The sequence below is a fragment of the Coregonus clupeaformis genome, chromosome 25 (genome assembly GCF_020615455.1).
Source record: "Coregonus clupeaformis isolate EN_2021a chromosome 25, ASM2061545v1, whole genome shotgun sequence".
Lineage (NCBI taxonomy): Eukaryota > Metazoa > Chordata > Actinopteri > Salmoniformes > Salmonidae > Coregonus > Coregonus clupeaformis.
In genome coordinates this window covers 26,986,695-27,014,192 of record NC_059216.1, presented here as the reverse complement: position 1 = coordinate 27,014,192, position 27,498 = coordinate 26,986,695, and the positions used below count along the sequence as shown (strand labels likewise).

Genomic DNA, 27,498 nt, shown 5'->3' with positions numbered 1-27,498 from the left:
GTGTTATGTGAAGAGTTGTATAAAAAAATACCAGGCTTGATAAACTAGTAGACTAATTCCCCAACCATGCAGATACAATTAGTAGTCATTTTGTTTGTGAATTTACCACTTGGCTGTCGATTTATATTACCCTGTCACAGGCCCTCCCAGTCAACACCACCTCATACGATTGCCTGTTGCAGTTGTTCGAGAGATGTCCAGTTTGCAGCTGAACATGCAGCATAGAGAAGTCCAGAAAGGGGGCCTTCATCAGCCACATGTTGGCAAGTATCCGGGCCAGCAACCTTCACCTGTCAGCAGCAAAAGCTTTCACAGGCTCATCATTTGTACAAATACAGAAGGTAACCCACTTCATTACTTTGATACATTTGATAACCCAATTGTGAAACATAATTTATGTAAACTGACATTATTTGTTGCTTATTTTCTACTTCTTAGACGCATATAATGTCCAGGGCATAACCTAGCCTGGTAGAACCAGCCTGATCGCTGTGTTCACCATTCTATTTCACTTCACATTTTATGATATCTAAGGTGAACACAGAGATCAGGTTGGTTCCACCAGGCTAATCATAACCACCATTGATAATGTAGTCAGTGCTCTCTTGCAAGATGATGTCCAGACTGACAGACAGGCTTAATACTGATTTCTCTGAATGGAGAGAGACCTGGCACTTTGCATAAACATTTTACTAGACAACTTTTACTTGTATTTATTTTTTATTATTGAATTTAATGGTATTAGTCAATATGGGGAGGGGAAACCCTGTGTATTCTGCACCAGGATCAGGGAACTCCTGTTGTATACAGGACACCACACAGGAAGGTATGACCACTCTGACATTTGCCAAGGTACCCCCATTACCACCAGACAAAATGCAGATAGGCACAGTATCTGTATCGGCTGGGAACGACAGTGAAAGATGGTCCTGGCTGTGGTCCTCTGTAGCTCAGCTGGTAGAGCACGGCGCTTGTAACGCCAAGGTAGTGGGTTCGATCCCCGGGACCACCCATACACAAAAATGTATGCACGCATGACTGTAAGTCGCTTTGGATAAAAGCGTCTGCTAAATGGCGTATTATTTATTTATATTATTAAAGATGCACATTGTTATATAAGCAGAACACTGCTTCTATGGTATTATGTAAAGGGTTGTTTATTCTAAATGGATCTGTTACTACATTTGAAAGTTATCAAAACACTTTGTTTAGAATATCTACATAAATTCAGCAATTGCATTCTTCTCATATTACTCTGTAGGCTACTGACTTATTCAAAGCTTTCTCTGGCATCTCACCATACACCTGCATGTAGTTATTGAACTCAGCCTGCAGGAGGTTTGTTTGTTGTGATTGAGTGGGGGGAAACAGCTGCGGGCAAGGTTTTGACAAGGTTCTGGGTTCTGTTGGTGGTGGCAAGGACACACCCAAGAAACACCCACATCAAACCACCCCCCCCAAACCAACTCACGTTTGGCTTCTGTCATTGCTGCCAGCATTTCTTGAGGAGCGAGCGAAAAAACTAGGCCAAATCAGCGGATGCAGTTCCCCTTTAATGAGGAAGAGAGAGACTCCCTGTGGCTTTACTCTGTAATCATCTGATTATTAGAAAATGATCTGAGCAATTTCTCCAGAAATGTGTGCAGTATTAAACAGTACCACCTTTAATTCCACACTAATGAGTTTCTGCTGTTCTCCATGGAGGTCTGGTTTGCTAATCACTGCAGCACTCTGTTGATGGCAGCCAGAGACATGCTGTCCTGTCTCTGCCATGGTCCTGTTACTGTCCTGTCCTGCAGTGCAGCCTAATGTTGTTCTTCCTGTCAGGAGAACTGCTGTCCTCAGCGCAGACAAAGACAACTGCCCATCAACCCATGAAATGATTACATTGTTGAAATAACTGACATTCCCACTCCTCCACCCACTCTGTGATTGTGCTTAGTGTTAATTACTGTGTTATTGAGGAATTGATTTATATAAATATCTGTTTTGTATTGTATTAAACCATACCATTGACCTTTACGGTCCCCCAGGTGGAGTTCTTTGAGCCCTTCTGGTACGGTGGGGAGCCCCGTGTCGGGGAGAGGGGGGCCAGGGGGTGGAGAGCCTGGCTCCAACCCAGTGAACAAGGTCAATCACATTATAGCTGGCCTATTCTAAAATCTGTGGTAACACATTACATGAAGTTGCTCTTATTCCCGTGTTGTAACACTAATTACACTAGTACCATCATAGTATAAGGACTTTTTGGCAATGTAAGTCATACTGTTGTAATGTTAAAGGCATACTACGGGATTTCGGCAATGAGGCCCTTTATCTACTTCCCCAGAGTCAGATGAACTCATGGATACCATTTTTATGTCTGCATGGGGTTTGAAGGAAGTTGCTAACTAGCGCTAGTGCAATCGCTAACTAGCGCTAGCGCAATGCCTGGAAGTCTATGGGTATCTCCTAACGCTAGTTAGCATTGGCTCACGAAACGACTTCAAACTTCCTTCATACTGGACACAGAGACATACAAATGGTATCCACAAGTGTCCCTTTAACCTTTGGAACCTCTTTGTGACAGCTGATGAAGATGGTGAAGATCAGGAGGAATCAGAGGTGAAGAATAAGACCTGGCCCAAGTGGAGGATCTGGTTGGACGTGGAGACGTCACGTGAGATCATCCATTGGCTGCCGTGGAGGCCAGACAAAACCAAAGGCCAATCAGTGGAGGACTGTGAGGACCCAGACCAACAGGTATTGGCTGTAATCACTGGTGATAGTGGTGCCGAAACTGGGATATATCTACCATTAAAAATGGGTCCTAGCGTTGCTGTTTACAGTGCATTCGGAAAGTATTCAGACCCCTTGACTTTTTCCACATTTTGTTACGTTACAGCCTTATTCTGAAATGGATGAAATCGTTTCCCCCCCCTCATCAATCTACACACAATACCCCATAATGACAAAGCAAAAACATGTAGAAATTTTGCAAATGTATTAAACACAAAAACAGAAATATAACATTTACGTAAGTATTAAGACCATTTACTCAGTACTTTGTTGAAGCACCTTTGGCAGTGATTACAGCCTCGAGTCTTCTTGGGTGTGACGCTATAAGCTTGGCACACCTGTATTTGGGTAGTTTCTCCTATTCTTCTGTGCAGATCCACTCAAGCTCTGTCAGGTTGGATGGGGAGCGTCGCTGCACAGCTTTTTTCAGGTCTCTCCAGAGATGTTCGATCGGGTTCAAGTCCGGGCTCTGGCTGGGCCACTCAAGGACATTGAGGCTTGGCCCGAAGCCACTCCTGCGTTGTCTTGGCTGTGTGCTTAGGGTCATTGTCCTGTTGGAAGGTGAACCTTTGCCCCAGTCTGAGGTCCTGAGCGCTCTGGAGCAGGTTTTCATCAAGGATCTTTCTGTACTTTGCTCCGTTTATCTTTCCCTCGATCCTGACTAGTCTCCCAGTCCCTGCTGCTGAAAAACATCCCCACAGCATGATTCTGCCACCACCATGCTTCACCGTAGGGATGGTGCCAGGTTTCCTCCAGACGTGAAACTTGGCATTCAGGCCAAAGAGTTCAATCTTGGTTTCATTTGACCAGAGAATCTTGTTTGTCATGGTCAGAGTCCTTTAGGTGCCTTTTGGCAAACTCCAAGCGGGCTGTCATGTGCCTTTTACTGAGGAGTGGCTTCCGTCTGGCCACTCTACCATAAAGGCCTGATTGGTGGAGTGCTGCAGAGATGGTTGTCCTTCTGGAAGGTTCTCCCATCTCCACAGAGGAACTCTGGAGATCTATCAGAGTGACTATCAGGTTCTTGGTTACCTCCCTGACCAAGACCCTTCTCATCCGATTGCTCAGTTTGGCCGGGCGGCCAGCTCTAGGAAGAGTCTTGGTGGTTTCAAACTTCTTTCATTTAAGAATGATGGAGGTCACTGTGTTCTTGGGGACCTTCAATGCTGCAAAATGTTTTGGGACACTTCCCCAGATCTGTGCCTCGACACAATCCTGTCTCGGAGCTCTACGGACAATTCCTTCGACCTCATAGCTTGGTTTTTGCTCTGACATGCACTGTCAACTGTGGGACCTTATATAGACAGGTGTGTGCCTTTCCAAATCATGTCCAATCAATTGAATTGACCACAGGTGGACTCCAATCAAGTTGTAGAAACATCTCAAGGATGATCAATGGAAACAGGATGTACCTGAGCTCAATTTTGAGTCTCATAGCAAAGGGTCTGAATACTTATGTAAATAGGGTATTATTATTATTTGTATTTTTTTTATTTTTTTCAAAAAAATCTAAAAACCTGTTTTTGCTTCGTCATTAGGGGGTATTGTGTGTGGAACGAATTCTATTATTATTATTATTATTATTATTATTATTATTTCTTCATACCTGTTATCAAGAATCCACGGCTGAAACTAGCCAGCTAACTAGCTATTTGCTATTAGCTACCGTTAGCGGTCTTCACCACTGTCCGTGGCCTGCACTACCTACCAGCCAGCTCTAGCCTGGACAATTATCGGCCAGTCTGCACAGCGTGCTATCGACCCAGAGCATTTCGGATTTTCTGCCGGAATCACTGAATCACTGGACCTTAACACCGGATCATCACAACTAGCTAGCTGCAACCGAATGGATGTTGTTGTTGGCTAATCACCACTTGTCCCAAAGCTAGCACCAGTTAGCCTTGAGCTAGCCTCGAGCCAGGCCCATCTCCAGGCTATCCACCTCTCTGTCAACCGGACGGGACCTCCTAGTGTCGACACGGAGCCCCGCCGATCCATCACGACTGGTCTGCCGACGTAGTTGTCTGATGTGGTTTCAACAGGCTTCCCGTTGCGACGACCACGAAGATCCATCTGCTAGCACCGGCCCGCTAGCACGCGCAATCAATAGCCGTGCCTCCTGCTCGCCTGTGCTGTAGCAGCCTATGAACTGCTCCCGGACTTTCACTGGACCTTATGATCACTCAGCTACACATCTGATGCCCGCTGGACAGTTCCTTTACACGGTACCCCATCCTGTTTAGCCTCAGCCCAAACTTTCGTCGCCATTACCAGTTGTTGTCTTAGCCCTCTCGAATAACACCTGTGATTGCGTTATGCCTCTCTCCCATATCAATATGCCTAGCCTATTGCTGTTTGGGTTAGTTGTTATTGTACTATTTCACTGTAAAGCCCCCAGTCCCGCTCAACCTGCCTCAGATAGCTTCTTTGTCCCACCCCCCATACACGCGGAGACCGGCTCAATCGGTACCTCCAGTGATGCTATCTCTTTCATCGTTACCCAATGCTTAGGTGTACCTCCACTGTACTCATATCCTTCCATATCCTTGTCTGTACATAATGCCCTGAATCTATTCTACAACGCCCGGAAATCTGCCCCGTTTATTCTCTGTGCCCAACGCACTAGAAGACCAGTTCTTAAAGCCTTTAGCCGTATACTTATTATATTCCTCCTCTGTTCCTCTGGTGATGTAGAGGTTAACCCAGGCCCTGTAACCCCCAGTATCACTCCTACTCCCCAGGCGCTATCATTTGTTGATTTCTGTAACCGTAAAAGCCTTGTTTCTTGCACATTAACATCAGAAGCCTCCTCCCCAAGTTTGAGTTATTCACTGCGTTAGCACACTCTGCCAACCCTGATGTCCTAGCAGTGTCTGAATCCAGGCTTAGGAAGGCCACCAAAAATTCAGAAATGTCCATCCCGAACTACAACATTTTCCGTCTAGCTAGAACTGCCAAAGGGGGCGGAGTTACAATCTACTGTAGAGATAGAGCTTTGCAGGCTATCATACTATCCAGGTCTGTGCCCAAACAGTTTGAGCTTCTACTTCAAAAAATCCACCTTTCCAGAAATAAGTCTCTCACTGTTGCCGCTTGCTACAGACCTCTCTCAGCCCCCAGTTGTGCCCTGGACACCATATGTGAATTGCTTGCCCCCCCATCTATCCTCAGAGTTCGTACTGCTTGGTGACCTAAACTGGGATATGCTTAACACCCCGGCCGACCTACAATCTAAACTAGATGCCCTCAATCTCACACAAATTATCAAGGAACCTACCAGGTACAACCCTAAATCTGTAAACATGGGCACCCTCATAGATATCATCCTGACTAATTTACCCTCTAAATACACCTCCGCACCAATTGTAAATGTACTTATCTTCAGTCCTTTTTAATGCCGAACTATGTGTCCACTGAGATTCTCCCACTAATGCTCATGTCTCTCTGTGTCCCTTCTCCTTCGCTCTGTATGTAACATGAAGGTGCTGAGGTACGTACGTGGCAGAAACAAGAAGCGTGTGAAAGCCCAGGGGAAGAGGAGCAAGTGCTTGGCCAAGCGCCGGCTGAAGCCTGTGGGGGAATCTGGACGAGGCTCACAAGGTATTCGACACGGCTCTGGGTCTGGGTGTGGCAGGGGGGCTGGCAGACCCTGCCCTGTGTGACCTCTGCCTTCTCTACGCCCAGCTGGAGGTGGAGGAGGCCTGGCGATGGGGTACGGACGGAGCAGTGGCAGGGAATACTGTCACGACCGCTATTTCTTCACCAGCGGTCTATATCCTCACCAAGCTAGCAGAGGTAGTTCGTATGCCCCCTTCACTGGACAGTTGGCTCCAGTGGCTGTTCTGAAGGCCAGGAAGGCATATGAGCAGGCTGTGGTGAGCTCCCTGCCTGGACTGGAAAAGGGGGCCTCAGGGCAGGGACACTCCAAGAAGCCCAGGCAGGTCAAAGGGCTAGTGGAGTGTTATGCCCTGTTCCAGTACCTGACTGTGGGGGTTGATGCTGCAAATGCAGTCTACAGCCTGGCCAGGGAGAGGCTGGAGCAACACCCCAGTATGTCAGCCCAGGGGTCAGCTAGCAGCGAGGCTAATAGTGACACACAGACACAGAGCTCTGCTGCCTCAGAGTGTGAGGCCCTGGCTGTCCAGCAGGCGGCACTGCTGCGCTACCACACCAGCACCAGTGTGTACCCACTCAGCCATCTCAGACTGGCGCTGACTGCGGTGCTAGTCTGCTTTGCCTCTAGCGCCCCCCTGTGGCAGCTCTATGTGCAGGTGGAGAACCGCTACCACAGCGCCGGCAGGGCTCGCCGCTTCTTCCACAGCGTGACCAAGGCTAGTGCCAGTGTCGTGCCACGCCTGTTTGCCATCAGTGCAGAGGAAGCAGCTGGTGGACTCTGTACAGACGTGAGAACACTGAGGATGGAAGACTTTAATCAGTATCAGTTAATCTAATAATGTCAATAACAGAACACACACACACACAAAGAGATAGTACTAGTCTGTAGTAGCTCACATTTAGATTGAAGTTAATTTGGTTAACTAACTGGATGTTTTTTCATGAGTTATTGCTTTCTTCTAGGCAGGTCTGGTTGCTATTGCGACACCTTCTCCACCCTTCCAGAAAACGGCCTAAGCAACCGTATCCGCTCGCTATTTGAGAACGCCATAGCAACAGAGCACGGGGTCCACTGTCCGTTGCTGTGGAGGATGTACATGAACTTCCTGGTAAGACACCTCTTTAAAACATACGCCTAAATCATTATCTAGTTATCAGAACCTATATAGCCGAATGATGAAGGCGCATTGGAAGTATGGCTGAAGCTGACGTCTGGTGTTTTGTTGTGTACTATAGGTGACAGAAGGGAAAGTGGAGAAGCGAAGAGGGATCTTCTACAAGGCTCTCCAGGACGTCCCATGGGCCAAGGTGAGCACAGTGACAGATGAAATGATGAAACAGTGATAATTAGTAGCTCTTTGGTGTGTTTTGGTCAGAATATATGACATTGTTTCTGACGTGTGTGTGTGAGTCCATCCACAGGGTTTATACATGTACGCGGTGCAGCTCTTTCCTGAGCACGTGCAGGAGTTCCTGGACCTGATGACAGAGAAGGAGCTCAGACAGAGTTCCCATGGAGGAGGTAGACATACTGCTCTAAAACTCTTCCCACAGTGCAACAGGGTCCTGGCTTCCTCACACACTACTGTGGACACCCATAAGTCGTGCACTGACCAATAGAACAACCAAGTGTCCTCTGGAAAAATAGCATTTTACTTTTCAAACAGATGTGTGAATCAATTATGTGTTACACATACACTGTATTATGTGTTAATTCAAAAATGTCCATATTTTGATTGAATTAAATATCTACTTTTATGTCAAGGACTTGAGTTTAAACTGATTTAAAAAATAGATTACTGTGTTCATTTAAAATGAATATTTTGTTTCCTAACACTGGTCTGTCAACCTTTATTTAAAAATAAGCTCTAAGCCTTTCACGCATTGTGAATCCTGAGGGATGCTTGTGTGCATTTCCTGCGGGATAACGACATCACAGCTTAATGGTGTGGAACGAAGCACACCTGAGTGTACACTTTAGAGTCAGGAGGGAAGGAGTGAGGAAACACAGACATGAGGGTAGAGAAGCTTTATATAGTCTCATTACTGCTTATCCTTCAGAGTAGTAGAGCATCCACTCTGGCTGTCCCAGGTGAGTCTGACACTTCTGATGACCTTTAACCCATTATAATGTGCCTCTGTGAGTTAACTGGATTGACCTCTCTACATGCTACTAACTATATTCTAAATTTCTACTTGATACATACTACTCCGGCTATGCTATGGTGATGTAGAATTTCATTAGTGAAATAAATGGTAACATGGATATTATGTAGTCTTGCTGATCCTATGTAGTTATTTCTCATAGCTGATAGCATTTTTTCCTGAAAGCAGATCAACAGAACTTTTCTCTTATATTTGAAAATAACTTCCATTCATGATGTTCTTTATTCTGATCACAGATAAAGAATGTAATGATGATGCGTTTCCTTTCCGGGAAGACTGCGAGGTTGACACAGTGTGTGGAGAAGCTGTATGTCATCACAACCAGTATGTCACCTGCCATGTCAATCGCTGTGGCACCTGTGAACCTGTGTTCCGAGGCTATGACAACATCACTGTCAACTGCACCCAATGTAAGTGAGAGACCATCTTCTATAGTATTGGCACATATCTCTTATCTACAGTGGGATTTGCCTTGTATATCAGTATGATTTTAGACATGTAGGCTTGGACATAAATTAAGTGGTCAATGGTTTCCTTTGTATAAATCCACACACATTACTCTGTAGGCTATGTCTATCTGATATCTCCTCTGGGTGACCTGAGAGAGTAAGTTTTGAATGATACACTACCAGTCAAATATGTGGACACACCTAGTCATTCAAGGGTTTTTCTTTATTTTTAAATTGTTTTACATTGTAGAATAATAGTGAAGACATCAAAACTATGAAATAACACATGGAATCATGTAGTAACCAAAAAAGTGTTAAACAAATCCAAATATATTTTATATTTGTGATTCTTCAAATAGCCACCATTTGCCTTGATGACAGCTTTGCACACTCTTGGCATTCTCTCAACCACCTTCATGAGGTAGTCACCTGGAATGCATTTCAATTAACAGGTGTGCAGGGGGTATACAGAAGATGGCCCTATTTGGTAAAATACCAAGTCCATATTATGGCAAGAACAGCTCAAATAAGCAAAGAGAAACGACAGTCCATCATTATTTTAAGACATGAAGGTCAGTCAATACGGAACATTTCAAGAACTTTTAAAGTTTCTTCAAGTGCAGTCGTAAAAACCATCAAGTGCTATGATGAAACTGGCTCTCATGAGGACCACCACAGGAATGGAAGACCCAGAGTTACCTCTGCTGCAGAGGATAAGTTCATTAGTTATCAGCCTCAGGAATTGCACTCCAAATAAATGCTTCACGGAGTTCATGTCACAGACACATCTCAACATCAACTGTTCAGAGGGGGACCGTGTGAATCAGGCCTTCATGGTCGAATTGCTACAAAGAAACACGAGCAATGGACATTAGACCGGGGAAATGTGTCCTAATTGTCCAAATTGGAGATTTTGAGTTTGAACCGCTGTGTCTTTGTGAGACACGGTGTGGGTGAACGGATGGTCTCCGCATATGCTGTTCCATCTGTAAAGCATGGAGGAGGAGGTGTTATGGTGTGGGGGTGCTTTGCTGGTGACACCGTCTGTGATTTATTTAGAATTCAAGACACACTTAACCAGCATGGCAACCACAGCATTCTGCAGCGATACGCCATCCCATCGGGTTTGGGCTTAGTGGGACTATCATTTGTTTTTCAACATGACAATGACCCAACACACCTCCAGGCTGTGTAAGGGCTATTTTACAAAAAAGGAGAGTGATGGAGTGCTGCATCAGATGACCTGACCTCCACAATCCCCCGACCTCAACCCAATTGAGATGGTTTGAGATGAGTCGGACGGCAGAGTGAAGGAAAAGCAGCCAACAAGTGCTCAGCATATGTGGGAACTCCTTCAACACTGTTGGAAAAGCATTCCAGGTGAAGCTGGTTGAGAGAATGCAAAGAGTGTGCAAAGCTGTCATCAAGGCAAAGGGTGGCTATTTGAAGAATCTCAAATATAAAATATATTTTGATTTTTTAAACACTTTTTTGGTTACCACATGTTATTTAATAGTTTTGATGTCACTATTATTCTACAATGTAAAAAATAGTACAAATTAAGAAAAAACCCTTGAATGAGTAGGTGTGTCCAAACTTTTGACTGGTACTGTACATGAAATTGGAAATATTTCATTATTTTACTCTTAATTAGTGACTCCCAAGTGTCGTCTAATACACCTGGAGATGTTGAGCAAGCACAGAATGGGGACCATGTTACCTGGGGGGAGTTCAGAGACAAAGTACCACCCAGACTGTGATGGAGCTGGTATGTTCAGACCTAAACAGTGCAGAGAGGAGGACGCCAACCTATGCTGGTGTGTTAACAAGGCTGGAGTCCCAGTCTCTGACAAGACGCATGACCCCCTCAAATGTGAATGGCTGGTCACAGTCCAGTGAGTAAAATCATGAAAACTATATTTTATTATTGTATTATTATTATATAATGTTTCTAAAATATATGCTAAGTGATCAATAATGATATGTTCTCTCTTTCATTTGTAGTGTCATTGATATTCAATTCGCATTTAAAGTGGCGTTCACACCTGTTGCAAAAACCATGGATGAGATACGAAGGTATGCGTCCTTCCTCTGTAGTAAGCCATTGATATGCATTTCTTATTAAATAACAAATTTATTGAAAAGTGATGTTGTCACGGCACCATTGTTGTTTCAGGCAGTTGGTATTAAAGCTGGACAGGGAATATACACTGGATAAAACACAGATCTTAGACATAACTGTGAGTAAGCAGGCATGTTTCCTCAGATTATCGTTTGAGATTGAGTGTGAGAGAGATCTGTCTTTATGAATGTGCCATCTGTGCCGGTCGGCCCACTCCTCAGGTGCGGGAGCTGTACCAGGTAGTGTCCATCCGCCTGACTGACAACAGGACAGACAAAGAGCCAGTGGACATAGCAACTGTGGCCTACTACATTGAGAGAGATGTGAGACATTTTATTGTAAGAGCTGTATCTGCTTTCAGACCCTTCAAAAAGGCTTTGTTTGATTGTAAAGTCATTGAATATCTCTTTGTAACATTCGATTCAAGGGCTCCATATTTTAAGAAATAATTCAAAGGAAATATTTTTTGTATAAAAGTCTGTTCAATCTGGCATGCCTGGTGCTAATATTTTGCTTTAACTATGCAGTGAAATTTAACTGTTTTGCCATCCCGTCTAGTTGAAAAGCAACACTTTTGGGTTTGAGGTGGACGGTTGGAGACTAGAGGTGGTGAGGGACTCCGTCAAGGTCCTATTCTTTCACTATGACCACCCACACATGGACATGATGACCATCAATCCAGGCGTTGCTGCCCTCATCATTGCTCTGGCCATTATCATTGGTGTTTCTGTATCTGTGAGTCTAAGAGCAAAATCACTTGTACACTAGATTCAGTACGATACCACTGCTACCCTCACGTCACAACTTCTTGCTCTCTCTTTGTCCATCACTATTGTCAGGCGGTGGTACGAAGGAAAGCTCTGCTGGAGAGAAGGAGATTCCAGTTTGAAGTCATTGAGGTATAGTCACTGGGAAGAAACAAAGACCGATACAGTAAACCCTTATGTATTGTCCTGTGTTTTACTCGCTCTTTTTAAATGCAGGTTCAAGGGCAGGACAACCACATGGAACAACAAGAAGCTACCATGACCTACTTTGTTATGTGACATCGTACTTTAATATCTTTGTTGATTGTAGTAGATTTGTTTTCTCTTCATGTTTGTTTTTTTAGTTGTCACGCATTTCATTTATATGCAAAGTTGCCAAATTATCTCCTTCCCTGATTGAAACAATAGTCAGCTGTACATTTGGAAATATTGTAATTGGTTGATTTCTTAACATGGATTCTATCTTGTAGCTTTAATCAAATATTAAAACAAGAATGTACTTTATTTGAAATAAAAATCTGAACAGTTTCCAAAATTGTTTATTTGCTATTATTGTACTTCGAGGTGATACTTACAAGGTTATGATAACAGACCATAGCACAAGATTGTTCATTTGTTCAGAAAGCCAAATTTTATTGAACAGCTGCAGAATTGAATACCAAACAGCTGGCTACATCTAGTCCCAACTGTACAATGAACATGTATGAAAAGATTTACTACGTGATAAGTTTCTAAGCAGTAAGTGAAAGAATAGGACGTTGCTGAGGTGCGTTTCACCCCTGTGGTTAGAGGTATAGTCCCTCTGGTGTCCCTTCCTGTTTCTTGTACAACACGTTCTCCTTCGACTTCTTAAAGTCCTCGTTCGTCACCTTCATCCTGCGCTCTCTCAGAGCCATCAGCCCTGCCTCTGTACAAATGGCCTGAGATGAGAGAAATAAGTTAAACACTTCAGTGAAAATTCTTTGAGATGCCACAGGACTGCAGCAAAACCAGAACATTCAAATATAAAGAGGGGCATACAGTCTTTCTTTTGAGTATGCTGCATTTTCACAGTTAGTCTAATTACTATGTCCCAGCTGGTTGCTGTAATGTCAATACTGCACCTTGATGTCAGCTCCGGAGAGGTCATCCTTGGCCAGGATCAGTTCATCCAGGGTCACATCGTCTGCCACGGTCATCCTGCTTGTGTGGATCTGGAATATCCTTCGCTTGGTCTTCTCATCCGGCAGGGGGAACTCTATTTTACGGTCAATACGGCCTGAGGAGTGGGGGTGGGGGACACAAAAATATATACCAAATCAGAGGACATGCTCCTTGGGGTAATCACATAAGATACTGTATCTCCAATCATTACTTGCTCAAAGTCAGGATTAATTTAGGTGGGCATAGCCTGCATTGTAATTTCCATTGAAGATTTGAAGTCGTATAATAATGTTATTGTGTACCTGGTCTGATGAGTGCGGGGTCCAGGGTCTCTATCCTGTTGGTGGCCATAATGACCTTGACATCGCCTCTGGAGTCAAAACCATCCAGCTGGTTAAGCAGCTCCAGCAAAGTCCTCTGGATCTCCCGCTCCCCTCCCGAGTTAGAGTCATACCTGCAGAGGACACATTACTCAGCACACACCCTCAACCACTGAGACACGCAATACTATTGTAGAGATTACCTCCTATACATGGAGGTTCATTGAGGTATACAAAACTTAGTACTGTAATCCGGTGCCGTTTAAGATGAGGCAGGACGTAATTTTATTTTTATTTCTATTACAGCATATTGGATGACTGTCATTCATATTCCATTCACCCAGCTCAATGTAACGGCTACTACATGATACTCAAATTTTCCCTATACCCATCATGAGGTTGCTAGAACCTAGCCTATGAATGAAAGTTTACAACGTAGGTGCACAGGTCGAGAGAAATTTTAGTAATCAAAGTGACACGTTCAATACCGCCTTGCACACTTGTAGTAATAATAATAATAATAATAATAAATTATGGCCCCCCGTAATAATAATAATAATAATAATAATGCCATTTAGCAGACGCTTTTATCCAAAGCGACTTACTGTCATGTGTGCATATTTTTTTTTTTAAACGTATGGGTGATCCCGGGGATCGAACCCACTACCCTGGCGTTACAAGCGCAATGCTCTACCAATTGAGCAAGAAACTCTTGCCTGCCTCTAGCTGATCTAGGGTGTAATAATTTACATTTAAGTCATTTAGCAGACGGTCTTATCCAGAGCGACTTACAGTTAGTGAGTGCATACGTTATTTTTCATACTGACCCCCCCGTGGGAATCGAACCCACAACTCTGGCGTTGCAAATGCCATGCTCTACCAACTGAGCTACATCCCTGCCGGCCATTCCCTCCCCTACCCTGGACGACGCTGTGCCAATTGAGAGCCTGGATTCGAACCAGCTAGCACTGCGATGCAGTGCCTTAGACCACTGCGCCACTCGGGAGTTGACCCTGGATAACCATGTTCCTAACCCATGTCCGTATCCCAAATGGCACCCTATTCCCTACACAGTGCACCACCTTTGACCAGGGCCCATAGGACGCTGGTCAAAAGTAGTGCACTATATAGGGAATAGGGTGCCATTTGGAACACGCGCTATATCTTCGGTTTAAGAAACATTTTTTCAACTGAATCGGCGGAATGAATACACCCCTGATCACACGCAAACACAGTTCACTTTCATAGCAGGCACATACAAACAGCATTTACATTTTAGTCATTTAGCAGATGCTCTTATCCAGAGAGACTTACAGTAGTGAGTGAATACATTTTTCAAACCCTCAACCCTGGTATTACAAGTGCCATGCTCTACCAACTGAGCCACAAGGCATGATCCCTTTGATTTTTGTACAATTCCTTCTCGCATCTACACGCCCTCCTCCTCTCACCTTTTCCCTTCGCTTGTGGACTTCAGTGCATAACACATCAGCTGTCTATGACCAGGCAAAAAAAATATTTTAAGCCAAACCTTCATATCATAACTGCTAACCGCCACACACAGCCTACATCGTTGTCACCATATTAACGTCATCGCTACTAGAATTAACGCGTTAGTAAACCTGCTACAATCATGCAGTACAGGCGGGCCCCGGGGGCAATAAATTAATAAAACCAAAAGTTTACCTTGACTTGGAAGAGTTCCAGTGTTGGCTAGCCATAGCCAGCTTGCTAACATAGCATACCTCTCGGTTTGAGCCAGGTGTTTGAGTAGGCTAAACTAGCTAGCTGCATTTGCTAGCTAAGTAAGTGAAAGTAAAAAAATATATATACAACAAAATATAGCTAGCGCTCTCTCTCTCGCTTCTCCTTCATTTTTGAAGAAATTAATTTGTTCAATAATTTTCCAACTATTGTCTTTCTCTCTCTTTGAGTCAACTACTCACCACATTTTATGCAGTGCTAGCTAGCTGTAGCTTATGCTTTCAGTACTAGATTCATTCTCTGATCCTTTGATTGGCTGGACAACATGTCAGTTCATGCTGCAAGAGCTCTGATAGGTTGGAGGACGTCCTCTAGAAGTTGTCATAATTACTGTGTAAGTATATGGAACGGGTTGAGAACCACGAGCCTCCTAGGTTTTGCATTGAAGTCAATGTACCCGGAGGAGGCCTGAAACTCGCTGTCCTACGGCTACACTATGGTGCTACCCTACAGAGTGGAAAACAGTGTTTTAATCAATTATTTGTTGACATGTGAATACATTTAGTATAGTTTTATATAAAAAGGATAACATTTTTCATGTTACACCATTTAAAAAACAATGAAATTCACTGAGGATGGTCCTCCCCTTACTCCTCTTAGGAGCCTCCACTACTGTAATCACATTGTGTCCACTGTACTGCTAATTCAATCATTAAGCAAAAGTAAAGCAAGCAAGTAAGCCTTGTCCGAGAACGGCCCTTAGGGCAGGAGCTTATCTCCTGTTTCTGTAGCGAGAGCCAACTTAATGTCGGCCTACCAGTACACTCCCTGGACATACAGAGATGCATCAAGGTTTTGGTATGACTTGATCAGGGATTGAACCCCCAACCTTCCAATCTCAAGGCAGACACTATGGGCATATATTGGGCGACCAACGGAAATTTGGGTGATGGCATGTCACAATTGATCAGAGTTCACATAGAGTGCCTTCAGAAAGTATTCCCACCCCTTGACCTTTTCCACATTGTGTTACAAAGTGGGATTAAAATTGATGTAATTAAAAAAAATATATATAAAATAAAAAACACCAATACATCTTGATTAGATAAGTATTCCAACCCCTGAGTCAATACATGCTAGAATCACCTTTGGCAGTGATTACATCTCTCTGCACTGATTACAGAGTATTTCTGGGTAAGTCTCTAAGAGCTTTGCACACCTGGATTGTACAACATTTACCCATTATTCTTTCAAAAATTCTTCAAACTCTGTCAAGTTGGTTGTTGATCATTGCTAGACAGCCAGTTTCAAGTCTTGCCATAGATCTTCAAGCCAATTTAAGGCAAAACGAACTACTCCACTCGGGAACATTCAATGTCGTCTTGGTAAGCAAATCCAGTGTATATTTGGCCTTGTGTTTTAGGTAATTGTCCTGCTGAAAGGAGAATTTGTCTCCCAGTGTCTGTTGGAAAGCAGACGGAACCAAGTTTTCCTCTAGGATTTTGCCTGTGCTTAACTCTATTCCATTTATTTTTATCCTAAAATGACATGCATACCCATAACATGATGCAGCCACCACCATGCTTGAAAATATGAAGAGTGGTACTCCGTGATGTCTTGTTTTGGATTTGCCCCAAACAACACTTTGTATTCAGGATAAAAAGTTGCCACATTGCCATCTACCAATAGGTGGAATTCTTTGCAAACCATTGGAAAACCTCGCTGGTCTTTGTGGTTGAATCTGTGCTTGAAATTCACTGCTCGAATGAGGGACCTTACATATAATTGTATAATGTGGGGTACAGAGATGGGGTAGTCATTCAAAAATCATGTTAAACACTATTATTGCACAGAGTGAGTCCATGCAACTCATTATGTGACTTGTTAAGCACATTTTTACTCCTGAACTTATATAGGCTTGCGTTAACAAAAGGGATGAATACTTATTGACTCAAGACATTTCAGCTTTTCATTTTTAATTAATTTGTAAACATTTCTAAAAACATAACTTCACTTTGACATTATGGGGTATTGTGTTTAGATCAGGGACACAACATCTAAATGTAATCCATTTTAAATTTAGGTTGTAACACAACAACATGTGGAAAAAGTCAAGGGATGTAAATACTTTCTGAAGGCACTGTAGGTCTCTGTGATTCAGCAACCAGGAAAATAAGGAGTGCTCAACAATATAAAAAACATTTAAAAAAGGTATTTAAGAAAAACTCAGCATCGGAGCACTCAAAACACCACAGGTAGATAGATATACAGTCAGGTCTATAATGATTGGCACCCTTGATAAAGATGAGCAGAAAATACTGTATAAAATAAATAATACAAATACTAACCTATATTGTATGCTCCCCTAAAATTGGGAAATAATATTATTTTATACTAATACAATTGCACAGAGAAGGTTTGTTTAACAAGTAATAAAACAAATCTCAAAGCTTCCACTGGTCCTGTTGCCCTTTTAAAAGGTCAACGGCATCATTAACTTTACTAAGTACTGGGACATTTTAGCCAAAAACCTGGTTGCCTCTGCCAGGAGGCTGACACTTGGCTGCAAGTGGATTTTCCAGCAAGACAACCCCAAGCAGACATCAAAATCCAAAGAAATAGTTAATTGACCACAAAATCAACATTTTGCAATGAACATCTCAGTCTCCGGACTTGAACCCCAATGAAAACCTGTGGTTTGAATTGAAGAGGGAAGTCCTTAAGCGCAGACAAAGGATATCAAGGATCTAGAAAGATTCTGTATGGAGGAATGGTCTAAGACCCTTCCCAATGTGTTCTCCAATCTCATAAAACATTTTAGAAAAAGGCTCAGTGTCATTATCCTCGCAAGGGGAAGGTGCTAGAGTATTGAAAACAGGGGTGGCAATAATTTTAACCTTTTTTAGATTTTTTAAAAATTGTTAAACATAATTATTTATCTGAGCAATTGTTCAACAGATACTTATTGAAACCTTGGTACAGCAGTGAAGGGAACAGGGAGAGGACTGCGCCTAGGCCGAGTGTGGCCCCTATTAGCAGAACACACACTACCAGTCAAATGTTTGGACACCTACTCATGCAAGGGTTTTTCTTTATTTTTTACATTGTAGAATAATAGTGAAGACATCAAAACTATGAAATAACACATATGGAATCATGTAGTAACCAATAAAAGTGTTAAACAAATCAAAATATGTTATATTTGAGATTCTTCAAATAGCCACCCTTTGCCTTGATGACAGCTTTGCACACTCTTGGCATTCTCTCAACCAGCTTCATGAGGTAGTCACCTGGTAACAGGTGTGCCTTCTTAAAAAATACTTTGTGGAATTTCCTTCTTTCCTTCTTAATGCGTTTGAGCCAATCAGTTGTGTTGTGACAAGGTACACAGACGATAGCCCTATTTGGTAAAAGACCAAGTCCATATTATGGCAAGAACAGCTCAAATAAGCAAAGAGAAACGACAGTCCACCATTTCTTTAAGACATGAAGGTCAGTCAATACGGAACATTTCAAGAACTTTGAAAGTTTCTTCAAGTGCAGTCGCAAAAACCATCAAGCGCTATGATGAAACTGGCTCTCATGAGGACCGCCACAGGAATGGAAGACCCAGAGTTACCTCTGCTGCAGAGGATAAGTTCATTAGAGAGTTACCAGCCTCAGAAATTGCTGGTACTGTATGTTCTTGTTATTGCTAAGTAACGAAGGTAAACACAAGGACAACGGTCAAAAGACGAGGGTGGGGAGGGCACGGTTCCTGTTTTGCAAGCTACAGTGCATTTCAGAAAGTATTCAGACCCCTTCACTTTTTCCACTTCGTTACAGCATTATTCTAAAATTGATTAAATAACACTAAAATCTCATCAATCGACACACAATACCACATAATGACAAAGCAAAAACTGTAATTTTCTTTTTTTGGTTGAAATTTACATTTACATTTTTAGTCATTTAGCAGACGCTAAAAAAAAAAAACGAATACTTTATTTACATAAGAATTCTACAACTTGATTGGAGCACTTGTTGTAAATTGATTGATTGGACATGATTTGGAAAGGCACACACCTGTCTATATAAAAGGTCCCACATTTGACAGTGCATTTCAGAGCAAAAACCAAGCCATGAGGTCGAAGGAATTGTCCATAGAGCTCCAAGATAGGATTGTGTCGAGGCACATATCTGGGGAAGGGTACCAAAACATTTCTGCAGCATTGAAGGTCCCCAAGAACACAGTTGCTTCCATCATTCTTAAATGGAAGAAGTTTGGAACCACCAAGACCCTTCCTAGAGCTGGCCGCCCGGCCAAACTGAGCAATCGGGGAGAAAGGCCTTGGTCAGGGAGGTGACCAAGAACCCGATGGTCACTCTGACCGAGCTCTAGATTTCCTCTGTAGAGATGGGAGAACCTTCCAGAAGGACAACCATCTCTGCAGCACTCCACCAATCAGGCCTTTAAGGTAGAGTGGCCAGACGGAAGCCACTCCTCAGTAAAAAGGCACATGAAAGCCAGCTTGGAGTTTGCCAAAAGGCACCTAAAGGACTCTCCAACCATGAGAAACAAGATTCTCTGGTCTGATGAAACCAAGATTGAACTCTTTGGCCTGAATGCCAAGCATCACGTCTGGAGGAAACCTGGCACCATCCCTACGGTGAAGCATTGGTGGCAGCATCATGCTGTGGGGATGCTTCTTTGGTATGACTGCACCGGGGATTGAACCCCCAACCTTCCAATCTCAAGGCGGACACTCTAATAAGGCCACTGAGTTTGTGCAATAGCACAAGAACATATTTGCCAATAGGCAAATATTGGTTGAGTAAGCATTGTTTTCTGGTCATTTGGCATATGCCAACATAGTACTTAAGTAGTAGCTTTCATCCTAGATTTCAATCAAAAATAAACAACAGCGTTGTACCTAAGAATTTAGCCGTGATATATTGGCCATATACGACACCCCCGCGAGCCTTATTGCTTAATCAATTTTAAGTTAGTTGATAAACTAAACTAATATCTATGGAAATGTGTGTGTTGATAGGACTCCATGACTCAGCAACCAGGAAAATAGGAGGGGTGCTCAACAACAAGGTCTTACTCAAGAATAACTTGGCGTTGTAATTGCTAAATAACGGGGTGAAAACAAGGACATGGGTCAACAGACGAGGGTGGGGAAGGCATGGTTCCTGTTTTATGGTTTCTGTTTTGCAAGCTACAATTTTGCCTTTTCACTCTACAACTGTCACCTACAGTACATTCGGAAAGTATTCAGACCCCTTGACTTTTTCCACATTTTGTTACGTTACAGCCTTATTAATCAATCTACACACAATACCACATAATGACAATGGAAAAACAGGTTTTTAGAAAATATTGCAAATGTCCCACGACGCCAGGACAGCAGAGTCACTGACCACCTTCCGGAGACACTTGAAACCCTACCTCTAAAGAATTCCTGGAATAGTATAAAGTAATCCTTCCTCCCCACCCCCCATAAAAAAATAAAAAATAAATAAAGTGGTTGTCCCACTGGCTATCATAAGTTGAATGCACCAATTTGTAAGTCGCTCTGGATAAGTGTGTCTGCTAAATGATGTAAATGAATTAAAAATAAAAAAACAGAAATATTACATTTACATAAGTATTCAGACCCTTTACTCAGTACTTTGTTGAAGCACCTTTGGCAGCGATTACAGCCTCAAGTCTTCTTGGGTATGACGCTACAAGCTTGGCACACCTGTATTTGGGGAGTTTCTCCCATTCTTCTCTGCAGATCCTTTCAAGCTCTGTCAGGTTGGATGGGGAGCGTCGCTGCACAGCTATTTTCAGGTCTCCCTAGAGATGTTCGATCGGGTTCATGTCCGGGCTCTGGCTGGGCCACTCAAGGACATTGAGACTTGTCCCGAAGCCACTCCCTGCGTTGTCTTGGCTGTGTGCTTAGGGTCGTTGTCCTGTTGGAAGGTGAACCCTCGCCCCAGTCGGAGGTCCTGAAAGCTCTGGAGCAGGTTTTCGTCAAGAATCTCTCTGTACTTTGCTCTGTTCATCTTTCCCTCAATCTTAACTAGTCTCCCAGTCCCTACCGCTGAAAAACATGGCCACAGCATGATGCTGCCACCACCATGCTTCACCGTATGGATGGTGCCAGGTTTCCTCCAGACGTAACTCTTGGCATTCAGGCCAAAGAGTTCAATTTTAGTTTCATCAGACCAGAGAATTTTGTTTCTCATGGTCTGAGAGTCCTTTAGGTGCCTTTTGGCAAACTCCAAGCGGGCTGTCATGTGCCTTTTACTGAGGAGTGGCTTCCGTTTGGCCTGATTGGTTGAGTGCTGCAGAGATGGTTGTCCTTCTGAAAGGTTTTCCCATCTCCACACAGGAACTCTGTCAGAGTGACCATCGGGTTCTTGGTCACCTCCCTGACCAAGGCCTTCTCTCTCGATTGCTCAGTTTGGCCGGGTGGCCAGTTCTAGTAAGAATCTAGGTGGTTCCAAACTTCTTCCATTTAAGAATTATGGAGGCCACGGTCTTCTTGAGGACCTTCAATGCTGCCAAATGTTTTTGGTACCCTTCCCCAGATCTGTGCCTCAACACAATCTTGTCTCGGAGCTCTACGGACAATTCCTTCGACCTCATGGCTTGGTTTTTGCTCTGACATGCACTGTCAACTGTGGGACCTTACCTAGACAGGTGTGTGCCTTTCCAAATCATGTCCTATCAATTTAAATTATCACAGGTGGACTCCAATCAAGTTGTAGAAAATTCTCAAGGATGATTAATGGAAACAGGATGCACCTGAGCTCAATTTCGAGTCTCATAGCAAAGGGTCTGAATACTTTTTTAAATTTTATTTTTTACCTTTATTTATACAGGTTTTTCTCATTGAGATAAAATCTATTTTTCAAGAGAGACCTGGTCTAACAGCAGCAGGGGGAACAAAGTATCAGACAAAACAACTTACATACACTAACACAACATTGAACAAATCTATAGCCACACATACAGTACAACAATTACAAAAATGTCTAAAAACCTGTTTTCGCTTCGTCATTATGGGGTATTGTGTGTAGATTGATGAGAAAAATGTTTTATTTAATCAATTTTAGAATAAGGCTGTAAAGTAACAACATTTGGAAAAAGGGAAGTGGTCTGAATACACTATGTTAATGATGCAGATGGTTTGCACCCGGTTTATGTAAATGAGTTTGTGGTTAACGAAACAGACCTATTAGCGTGCAACAAGTACAACTCATCCCTGAACCCAGAGTATAAATAAGATGAGTGTGCCTCTCGAGTGTCTCCAGAAGCTGACAAACAAGCTGACGAAGTATTGACAAACTTGAAGCCCTGCCTAGTGTCATCTCTGAGTCCGGTCCAGCCTTCAGCAGAAATGATGTACTGTTCTCTTCTGCTGATGATCCCTCTCCTGATGGCGCAACACATGTCCTGTACAAACCCTTCACTTCTGGGTAAGGCTCCAGAAGTTTCCAAGAGAGAGAAGTTACTAAGAGATAGGTCCCTTTACATCGGCAGAAGCTGCCAGGAAATAAGGGAGCACTATTTTGAATTTGAAGACGGGCTGTACTACCTGACCACAGAGAACGGGGTGGTGTACCAGACCTTCTGCGACATGACCACAGACGGCGGCGGCTGGACACTGGTGGCGAGCGTACACGAGAACAACATCTATGGGAAGTGCACGCTGGGTGACCGTTGGACAAGCCAGCAGGGCAGCAACCCCCTTCGGCCAGACGGGGATGGCAACTGGGTCAACATGAACACTTTCGGAACAGCTGAAGGCGCCACTGCTGATGATTATAAGAATCCTGGCTACTATGACATCAAGGCACAAGACATGTCGGTGTGGCACATTCCCAACAATAAACCGATGAAAGACTGGAACCCCACCGCCATCCTGCGCTACCACACCGAGACACGCTTCCTGAGCCAATATGGGGGAAACCTGTATCAACTCTACCACATGTACCCAGTGAAGTACAACATTGGGGCACCTCTGATTAACAATGGACCCTCGATTCCCATAGTTTATGACCATGGGAACAAAGAGACCACCAAAGCGTTTTACGGCCCTCTCCCTCAAAGGGAGTTTGAACCAGGCTTCATCAGTTTCAGAGCAATTAATAGGGAACGGGCAGCCATGGCCATTTGTTCTGGGACCAAACCCAAAGGCAGTCAGGTTGATGCGTACTGTATTGGTGGTGGTGGGCATTTCCCTGAGGCGGCCCCAAAACAGTGTGGGGACTTCACCTCCTTTGCCTGGAATGGCTATGGGACCCATATAGGCTGGAGTGCATCAAAAGACATGCTTGAGGCAGCTGTGTTACTCTTCTACCGCTGATGGCCAGGCCCATTTACTTTCTACAGTAATTTTGTCAATTATATTACTGTAAACTAAAGCAATACTATAAAAACAGGGGTCTCCAACCTTTCCAAGCATGAGAGCTACTTTATATTTTTATTTTACTTGTCACAAAAATCTGATTTTATCCCCAAATTATGTTTTATATTTTACCAAATTATGTTCAGTTTAATTTCCTGGTTTTAGAAAAAAATAAAAAAATTCATAGAGAAACAACAAAATTGGATGTTCTGAATCCACGTTAATGCTTAAATCATATTTAGATTTGAGTGCAATTCCCCTTTAACTGCGCATCTAGCGAGTGAGGAATGCCCTGTCTAATGTGCCAGTTTAGCAATGGTTCTGTATTGCTGCTGCTCATTTCATGGCAAAGTTTGCAAATAACAATTAATAGATACAAATTATATACTTACTCATGATATACTTTCTGCCAGGTAAGCCTACTTTGCAGTTAGCATATAATTGAGAAGGTTATGGAGAAAGTATTTCTGTCAACCCACAAGATGGTTATCACATCAACTGACTACACACGGAGTGATAGACAAACGCGCACACCACACACACAGACAGATAGAGGAAATATTGCTGGAAATTAATTGGCAGATAGTGTTAGGTTTTTCTTTTTAATACAATAATCGATAACCAGGGGTGGGATACTGTCAATGTTGCGTTGAGTAGATAGCAACTGGGAGCTTGCGGTGTCTGATACTTGTGAGATTTGTTTATGACAGTTTGCGGTGGAACATGTGAAAATTACATGTACTTTCAGAATTGTTTGGCGAGCTACTCATAAGTGGGCTGCGAGCTACTGGTAGCTCGTGATCGACCTGTTGAAGACCCCTGCTATAAAACAATAACTATTCAGTACCATCACATGTGAAGATGTGTGCCTTATATAATCATTAAGTTGCTGATATTGTGATGCCATCTTGATGCCAAAATTATGATTAGCATCAACTTTCTACTTGCTCTAGGCCAGCCCAGGATAATGTAAAACCCTTAATGACAACTGTTGTATTTAGGAGGATGGCAGTTGGAAAGTGGGTTTGTGTGTGCTTGTTTGCTTGTTTGCAATTTTTTCCCCACTGTGCAATAATGTAACAATAAAGTAGTCTATAGATTTGTGAACATGAAATGAGCATACTGTATTTTTTCATTATAAATTATGATGAACTCCTCATCAACATAAGACACATACTCTGCACACAACCTCAATGACCATGGTCTGAAAACCACGCTAGCCTTGCCTTTTAGTCCCGATGGCGTCGATCTCATCGATGAAGACGATGGAGGGCGCGTGTTCCTCAGCCACCCTGAACAGCTCTCGGACCAGCTTGGGCCCATCCCCCAGGTACTTCTGGATTAGCTCAGAGCCCACCACACGCAGGAAAGTTGCTGACGTCTGGTTAGCCACTGCCTTGGCCAGTAGGGTCTTCCCTAACACACCATAAGAACAGTGTCAAACTATGGCACTTTTAGAGGCGGTTTGCAGAAGTAGTTTTGGACTACAAAGCAAGTTCAACAGAGAATCTCCCTTAAAGGCTTTTTAGTCCAGGATTAGGCTTAAAGGGGCAATCAGCAGTTGAAACTATAACAAAGTGTTTCGGTATAAAGCTGAAGGATGGGGCTGAAGAAATGCAACCACCCTTAAATTCATAGACAGAGCTATGGACTGACCATCCATGATATCAAAATTATAGTTTTAACCATGTTGAGGCTATACAGTGTTTGTTTACGTTTACCTTGTTTACAAACATTGGAGTAAAAAAAAGCTAATATTTTGGGTTCTGATGGGGTACTACAGTTGAACTAAGTCCATGTGGCGTTTGTAAGTTATATTCTTCAAGAATCAATGGGAAAATATCATTACTTTATAACTCCGAAAATGAATGTAGCAACTGCAGATTGACCCTTTAATCTGTACACAGGAAAACACCCCTTTGAGTATTACCAGAGAAAATACATATCCAAATGCTGTTCGGTCTTAATTTTTTCCCACAATTGTTTTAGTTGTTTTACCTGTCCCTGGTGCGCCATACAGAATGACTCCTTTAGGAGGTTTGATGCCCATCTCTTCATAGTACTCTGGATGGGTCAGAGGGAGCTCCACAGACTCCTGAGAGGAACACAGCGAACCACAAGTACAGTTGTCAATTAGGAAAAATGGTTACCATGTGTTTGATATCGTTCCATATAAGCCATTACAATGACTCTGTCCTCCAATTTAAAGTGACACTGGCCTCCACATATCCAGCTGTATTAACATGAACTTTTGCAGTGTACTCTACTTCTCTACCTTAATTTCCTGGATCTGGTTATCCAGTCCACCAATGTCAGCGTATGTCTCCTGTGGGGCCTTCTCCACCTTCATCACCGTCACCAGAGGATCAGTGTCATCCATTAGGACCCCAATGACGGCATGGACCTGTGAACACACACGTCACTCAATGGCAGTGTACAGTAAATATCAGCTTTTCAATGAATGCTTTGCCAGAGTCAGGGCAACAGCCAAACACAGCTTAATGGCAGACTCCGTCAGTAATGGCAGACTCAGTCAGTACCTTGTGGTTGAGAAGGACGGAGCAGCCTGGCTCCAGCAGGTCCTTGTCTACAAAGGAGAGGATGCTGACATAGTGCTCAGAGCCCACAGACGTAGAAACGATGGCGTGGTTGTCATCGATGATCTCCTCCAGGTTCCCCACTGACATGGGGGTTCCTCTCAGATCATCTACCTTTGACCTCTCCTCCTGCAGGACAACAGAGGATGGATTAATTAATTAATATTTAGATAAAAAAGGTACAGTGTGAAGGCTTTATAGTGTTATAGTTTATTTATTTTAGTTTATAGTGTTATAGGCTTTATAGGGATGCATAGAGATCGACTGATAAACATTTTTACTGATAGACTACATACTGTTCATATGGTCCTTTTTTTATGCTGCCTGCACATTAAGTGCCTTTGGGGAACAATAAAGATCAAGGCTTTTTAATTGATTTTCTAGTACACTACCTCCTGTTTCTCCTCAAGGGGCTTCATCTGTTCCTGGTTCCTGATAAACTCCTCCTCCATCAGCAGGTAGTCTTTGATCCTCTCCTGCTTCAGCAGCTTCAGCCTGCAGTGTGTGTGGGGAGTTACTGAGAGAGAGGACAGAGGGGAGAGAGGACAGAGGAGAGAGAGGACAGAGGAGAGAGAGGACAGAGGAGAGAGAGGACAGAGGAGAGAGATAGAGAGAGAGAGCGAAATCAGTCAGTTGTATGTAACGGGTAAATTGTCTGGGAAAACAGCAGTTGTAAAATTGTAAACAGCAGTCTGTTGCAGTTTACAATTCAACATCAGTAGGTAGAAAGGATCTCTGCCATGACAGTGAAAAGTATAAAGTTAAATGTAGCCCAACTAACTTACCAAGAGGTAGCTTGCTGGCAGCATCAGGTCCCTTGCTCTTCTTCTTCCTCTTCCCAACCCTGGTGGGGATTGGTGGTTCATATTTCTTTTTCTTATCCTGAACAGTCCAGCAAAAGTTACAGAACAGTGTGACTGCTTATCAAACAAAAAGAGTCGGTGTGTATCAAACTGGTTAGATTAATATTCACGTTTTCACAAGGTTGGCCTTAGTGTTATTATCAACATTAGATAGGTACTAGATTGAAACAGAGTAGCAAGCTAGCTAGCTACTAGTATGGATTATTTACCTTGTCGTCTTTTTTTCCTCCCCCGGGTCCATGTCCTCCACTCTGACTTTGACCCTGTCAAATAAATCACATATCGGACACACAGTGAAGATGCACTTAGCTAGTAACAGTAGCTGGATTTCAAAACTATAACAAATTGCTAGCCACAATCTACCTAGGTAGCTAACATGTTTCCACTGGCTGCAAATGGCAGATTGGAGTTAAAATACAGCAAACACGTTCAACTAAATATGACAGTTTAGAATGTGATCATAAATTAAGTAAAAAAGTGATTAAATCCTTTAAAATTCTAGAAATAATGAATTGGAGAAACTGCTGGCTCACCATAGCTTGCTATCCGGTCTGTCAGCGTCGCTCACGTAATACGTCATAGTATGG

At 43.1% G+C, this 27,498-nt stretch overlaps 3 protein-coding genes across 4 annotated transcripts; 2 read left to right on the top strand and 1 right to left on the bottom strand.

Annotated features, from left to right (window-relative positions):
- The first annotated feature begins 165 nt into the window (after window positions 1-165).
- On the top strand, window positions 166-12,425 carry LOC121539475. 2 transcript variants are annotated; one of them, XM_045207541.1, is made up of 15 exons: window positions 166-341; window positions 2,034-2,130; window positions 2,570-2,742; window positions 6,261-6,378; window positions 7,357-7,502; window positions 7,630-7,701; window positions 7,816-7,915; window positions 8,796-8,969; window positions 10,663-10,903; window positions 11,013-11,084; window positions 11,185-11,248; window positions 11,352-11,453; window positions 11,689-11,865; window positions 11,970-12,029; window positions 12,114-12,425. In XM_045207541.1, the coding sequence occupies exons 1-15, from the start codon at window positions 258-260 to the stop codon at window positions 12,174-12,176; spliced, it is 1,743 nt and encodes a 580-aa protein (XP_045063476.1). In that variant the 5' UTR covers window positions 166-257; the 3' UTR covers window positions 12,177-12,425. The 2 variants fall into 2 exon arrangements, with proteins under 2 accessions (XP_045063476.1, XP_041703931.2); XM_041847997.2 differs by having other exon boundaries at window positions 11,352-11,468.
- LOC121539474 (26S proteasome regulatory subunit 4) lies at window positions 12,421-27,498 on the bottom strand. The gene is made up of 11 exons (XM_041847996.2): window positions 27,445-27,498; window positions 27,121-27,174; window positions 26,834-26,930; window positions 26,441-26,565; window positions 25,992-26,177; window positions 25,727-25,855; window positions 25,450-25,546; window positions 24,678-24,867; window positions 13,343-13,494; window positions 13,001-13,155; window positions 12,421-12,817 (listed from the first exon to the last, which is right to left on the bottom strand). The coding sequence occupies exons 1-11, from the start codon at window positions 27,445-27,447 to the stop codon at window positions 12,683-12,685; spliced, it is 1,323 nt and encodes a 440-aa protein (XP_041703930.2). The 5' UTR covers window positions 27,448-27,498; the 3' UTR covers window positions 12,421-12,682.
- Window positions 22,339-24,565, top strand: LOC121539476 (intelectin). Its single transcript, XM_041847998.2, has one exon. It carries the CDS (start codon window positions 22,441-22,443, stop codon window positions 23,407-23,409), a length of 969 nt encoding a protein of 322 aa, XP_041703932.1. The 5' UTR covers window positions 22,339-22,440; the 3' UTR covers window positions 23,410-24,565.

Bases quoted from the DNA above. Each gene is read 5' to 3' on its own strand.
- LOC121539475 (XM_041847997.2), top strand. From the start codon at position 258: ATGTTGGCAAGTATCCGGGCCAGCAACCTTCACCTGTCAGCAGCAAAA. The intron at 342-2,033 runs GTAACCCACTTC...ACGGTCCCCCAG, and splicing joins CATTTGTACAAATACAGAAG to GTGGAGTTCTTTGAGCCCTT. The intron at 11,249-11,351 runs GTGAGTAAGCAG...CCCACTCCTCAG, and splicing joins CACAGATCTTAGACATAACT to GTGCGGGAGCTGTACCAGGT.
- LOC121539476 (XM_041847998.2), top strand. From the start codon at position 22,441: ATGATGTACTGTTCTCTTCTGCTGATGATCCCTCTCCTGATGGCGCAA.
- LOC121539474 (XM_041847996.2), bottom strand. The intron at 26,931-27,120 runs GTAAATAATCCA...TGGACTGTTCAG, and splicing joins GAGGAAAAAAAGACGACAAG to GATAAGAAAAAGAAATATGA. The intron at 24,868-25,449 runs GTAAAACAACTA...ATGGTGTGTTAG, and splicing joins GTATGGCGCACCAGGGACAG to GGAAGACCCTACTGGCCAAG.